The sequence below is a fragment of the Cetorhinus maximus genome, chromosome 16 (genome assembly GCF_964194155.1).
Source record: "Cetorhinus maximus chromosome 16, sCetMax3.hap1.1, whole genome shotgun sequence".
NCBI classification, from domain to species: domain Eukaryota; kingdom Metazoa; phylum Chordata; class Chondrichthyes; order Lamniformes; family Cetorhinidae; genus Cetorhinus; species Cetorhinus maximus.
This window is the reverse complement of record NC_135894.1, coordinates 80,059,696-80,064,741: the sequence shown is the minus strand read 5'-3', so window position 1 is coordinate 80,064,741 and position 5,046 is coordinate 80,059,696. Positions and strand designations below refer to the sequence as shown.

General features: G+C 38.4%; 1 protein-coding gene across 1 annotated transcript in view; it reads left to right on the top strand.

Moving 5' to 3' along the window:
* Nucleotides 1–4,621, top strand: part of cpox (coproporphyrinogen oxidase) — a 22,456-nt gene extending 17,835 nt beyond the window's left edge. The window contains exons 6-7 of the mRNA XM_078560164.1: nt 1,577–1,681; nt 3,549–4,621. Coding sequence (XP_078416290.1) covers nt 1,577–1,681; nt 3,549–3,636 — 193 coding nt within the window. The 3' untranslated portion in view covers nt 3,637–4,621. The remainder of the gene's footprint in view (nt 1–1,576; nt 1,682–3,548) is intronic.
* Nucleotides 4,622–5,046: the final 425 nt, after the last annotated feature.

Genomic DNA, 5,046 nt, shown 5'->3' with positions numbered 1-5,046 from the left:
GCCCCTCTACTTTCACCGGTACCCAACCGGCTGTTTGATGGCTGGCAAAATGGGCGTATGGCTGCCTGAGATAGGTGTGAAGAGGGTGCCCTGTTTGGAACTTCAGGGCGCCTCGTACAGAGGAAAGTAGTGCAGGTGGTGATCAGGGTTAATTCTGTGCAAGCAAATAACAGGACCTAAAAACAAAGATCTCTCTAAATTTCCTTTGTCGTATTGAACCTGTTTGTTTCAATTTGTGGTACCTGAGGGAATGTCGCACTGTCAGAGATACTGTCTTCCTATTGGGACATTAAACCGGGGTCCCATCTGCTCTCTCGGGCAGATGTAAAAGATTCCATGGCACTATTTCGAAGAAGAGCAGGAGAGTTATCCCAGGTGTCCTGGCTAATAGTTATCCCTCAATCAACATCCAAAAAACAGATTATCTGGTCATTATCATGTTACTGTTGGTAGGAACTGGCTATATACAAATTGGCTGCCCCATTTCCCACATTACAATAGTGACTACACTTCAAAAAGCATTTAATTGGCTGTGAAGCGCTTCGATATGCCCAGTGATGAAAGGCGCTATATAAATGTAAGTCATTGCTTTCTTACATGTGCGGTACCTTAAAGGGGCCAGCTTGTGAACAGCCTGTACAGTACCTCATGATTGCTGCATGGCAGCTTAGAGGGTACATCCTCCAGACACTGGTGCAGAGGACATCAGACTTTAAGGAAGCTGGAAGGGCAAGACATTAGATAGATGGCCCAAAATTTACTTTTAACCTCATCTAAGAAGCAATTTATTGTAGACCATGATCAGGTTGGATTGCACCAATATTTTCTGAAGTAGTACATAACCCTACAATCTAACCTTTCTCTCTTTTCCTTCAGAGTGCAACTGTTCTTTCTTGTGCACAATTGGTCTAATAAATCCTGAAGGGACAGATGCAAATGGGTTCCAGTAGGTGGTGCTATTTGGCGATCATTTGGACAGAGCTTCTCATTAATGCCAGTTTCTAAGATCCGAACTTGGTTTGAACATATTTAACTCGTTACTTAACTTGCAGCTCTAACAGTAGGATTATTTCAAATCCTAGCTTTGTCTACTGGTAGTGAAAGTAGAGAGGCAGAAAGAGGCCCATGATGGTTCTAAATGATGCAGATTTATTTTCAGCAAATCGCTTTTAAAGCTATAGTCCATTATCATAGATTTTAGTTATATTATCCGTCACCAAACAATTAAATTTTTGCAGAAAGATAATAGCTCTGCATTTTGCTGCAATCTACCATTATCCTGACATACAAAAGCAAAATATTGCATTGCTGGAAATCGGAAATAAAAACAGAAAATGCTGGGAATACTCAGCAGGTCAGACAGCATCTGTGGAGAGAGAAACAGAGTTAAAGCTTCAGGTCAGTGACCTTTCACCTGAAGCATAACTCTGTTTCTGTCTCCACAGATGCTGCCAGACCTGCTGAGTATTTTCAGCATTTTCTGTTTTTATTACTGTGACATAACCTGAAATGGCTGTACTGCCTTCCTTGCTCCTAATATTAGCTTTTTTTTTCCCTTGTGACCTCTCTTTTTTAGATATGTAGAATTCAATCTAGTTTATGACCGAGGAACAAAGTTTGGTCTTGCAACTCCAGGATCGAGGATTGAAAGCATTCTGATGTCTCTCCCACTGACAGCTAGGTAAGGGATCAGCACGGGCACTCACATTTTCGCCATCACTTGTCCATTAACTTTTATGGTATTACACTGAGATGCAGTGACATCATTTAAGCCAAGGGGTTAGATCCATAATGAAGGATTAAGTGAAGTTGTGCTGGTTTTAATTAACGCTGTTTCCTATTAGCATAATGTATACTCTCCAAGATTCTGAAAGATTAATTATTTTGAATTACTAACAAAAATATGAAGAAGTTTATACCACTTTTGCTATTTGTCCCTGCTGTGTATTCTCATTCTATCTCATAGACTTATTCTGTCTCATAGGTGAAACCTATGGATGGTCTTGATATTTCTAACCCTGAAACCCCATTCCCTAAAATACATTTCATAATATAGTTGGAATGGGATTTGTTTGTGAAAAAATTATTTCCTTCTGCTAACAAAACCAAATAGCCCTCCTTTATCACCTCCTTATTTCCTTAGTGCCCTCTCCTCATTGGCTACAAGAGCAGGTCAGAGGCTAGAAATCCTGCAACAAGTAACTCACCTCCTGACTCCCCAAAGCCTGTCCACCATCTACAAGGCACAAGTCAGGAGTGTGATGGGACACTCCCCAGTCGCCTGGAGAGTGCAGCTCCCATGACACCCAAGAAGCTTGACACCATCCAGAACAAAGCAGCCCACTTGATTGGTACCACATCCATAAACATCCACCCACTCCACCACCGACGCACAGTAGCAGCAGTGTGTACCATGTACAAGATGCACTGCAAGAATTCACCAAGGCTCCTTAGACTGCATCTTCCAAACCCACGACCACTACCATCTAGAAAGACAAGGGCAGCAGATACATGGGAACACCACCACCTGGGAGTTCCCCTCCAAGTCACTCACCATCCTGACTTGGAAATATATCACCATTCCTTCACTATCGCTGGGTCAAAATCCTGGAACTCCCTTCCTAACAGCACTGTGGGTGTACCTACACCACATGGACTGCAGCGGTTCAAGAAGGCAGCTCACCATCACCTCTGAAGGGCAACTACGGCTGAGCAATAAATGCTGGCCCAGCCAGCAAAGCCCACATCCTGTAAATGAATATATATTTTTTTAAATGCTCTTATCTAATGGCTAACCTATGTTCTCGAGCTATGCTGAAATGACTATAAGATAGTGTTTTTGGTGATGGCGGGGACAAGATAGATAAGGTCTCCCATTCAATGACATAATTCTAAGTTAGGAGCAAGCAGAAAGTGAATTTTGATGCAAAACTTAGACAAGATGATGGAGGGTGGAGATTAGAGGAAGAGGACAAGAAACCAGAGAAGCACGTAAAACACCAAGAAAGAAATGTGTTATGTTTCTCATGCTTTGATTTAGCATACAAGTCTGCTCTAATAGAGGGAGATGGTGATCGAGGGCAATTCAAACACAATTTTGGAGTGAGAAATTGTACTTTCAGCCCATTTGTCACACTTCTAGTTTGCAATATTGGGTCAAAAGTTGCTATCAAAATAATGGTGAGGCTTTATTTAAGGTCAAATGCCACAGCAATTTCAGGTGAGGGCAGATGCACAAAAATCAAGAAGTTACTGTGGGCAATGCGCTGCTTCACCATTTTCATGACAAAAGCTGCACCTCACTGTCTGGCTTCTTGTTCAAATGTATTAAGCAGTGTGAAGCTCATGTACTTAAACAATAGATACAACATAACCTCACCAATGAAATTGTCATTGTAAATCTATTTCAACTCTTTTAACGAGATTGCAAGTGTTAATTACTGCCCGTTAACCACTCTGGCACTGAATATAACTATTACATTAGTGGATTTTTTCTAAGTGTTATGACTGCACTTTATTCATATTCCATGTTTGATTTTGTCCTGCAGATGGGAATACATGCATAATCCTGCCAAGGGCACAAAAGAGGCAGAAATTATAGAGGTATTGAAAAATCCCAAAGACTGGGTCCATTAATGCAGCTAAACAAGGCTGCTCCATGTTAAACCTGAAAGCAGAAAGGCTTTCAATTTTCTTTTGCTGCACTGTTTCATAAAATTAAGGTAATATGTGTAACACTGAGCTTAACACAGTGGCTATATATTCATTGTCTTTTTTTTTGTATCAGGAAAATGTACTGAAATTGTTTCCAGCAGAATTGGATTATGTTTAAACAGTGCAAACAAGTGAACTAAGTATAAATATGTAATTTTTTTTTAAACTACCTTTAAACTACCATTTGAGGTGATCAGAGGTGGACAAAAGCAGTTTCTAAATACAACATAAACAAAGACCGAGCAACAGACTTTCTACTGTTTTCATTGAAAGGGTTAGGAACGAAGAGCCATATCTCTATCAGTCATCAAAAATCTCTGAGCAATGTGCATTCTGCCTTGATACAGAACTGAGTTACAATCATGTGTGCCAACCTTGCAAATAATTATTTTATGTATTCTAAGTTTTGTCAATTTTTTAAAAGCATGTGAACTGTTTTTTATATAAGAGCAATAAATTGGAGATCAATGGAATTGATTACTTTAATATGCTGGTGTGTTTCTCAAAGACTGTTTCCTTTATAATAGATGTAATGTTATTATTTCCCACAACATTAGAGCTAAGTTTATATTTATAAAAATTTGGATATTAAAAAGATGGAAGTGGAAAATATTTATTTTCAATATATGATAAATAGAGATTCAAAGTTTTTAATACTCTAGAATCAGTGAAATAAAACATCACAATAGAAATTGAAGGTGACATTATTTGAGAAACTTTCATATACCTATTATTATTTCCATATTTTTTGAATTTGTTGACATTCATTCCAGACAGTGGAATTTTTGAATGTGGTACATGTACTGAATTGTTAATTATTTCAGAGCTATTAAAGGCCAATAACTTTTGATACTTTGATAGCACACTGTGCGTTACACACTGAATGTAATAAATCGAGCCATTCTGATTTCTTCCTTTTTGTGTCTTTCTTTGATTTCATGAATCTTGCGCTTTTTTATACTTGATCAGACTTGGCTTAAATCACTGGTCTGAGATCATTGCTTGCTCACTCCAGGGCACTTCTTTGTTCTGGCCTTATATGTTTTGATTATATATCAATTTGTTTTACTGTTTGTCCTGGCTATTATAGAAAATTAGTATTTTAGTAAGATATGCTTATAGTCTTTTAAGAGTGGCTAATAAAATGACTGACATCCATATAAATGGAGGTATTCGTGCCATCTCCCAAGTTAATGAAAACTATTTTGGAAAGGAGGCATTAAAACCAGAATTACATTTTACCCATTACCACAAATTAAGTTAAAAGGCAAGGTTATTATGTAGAATTATCCTAAATGCCAAACATAAATTTGTACACCTATTTTACCTACC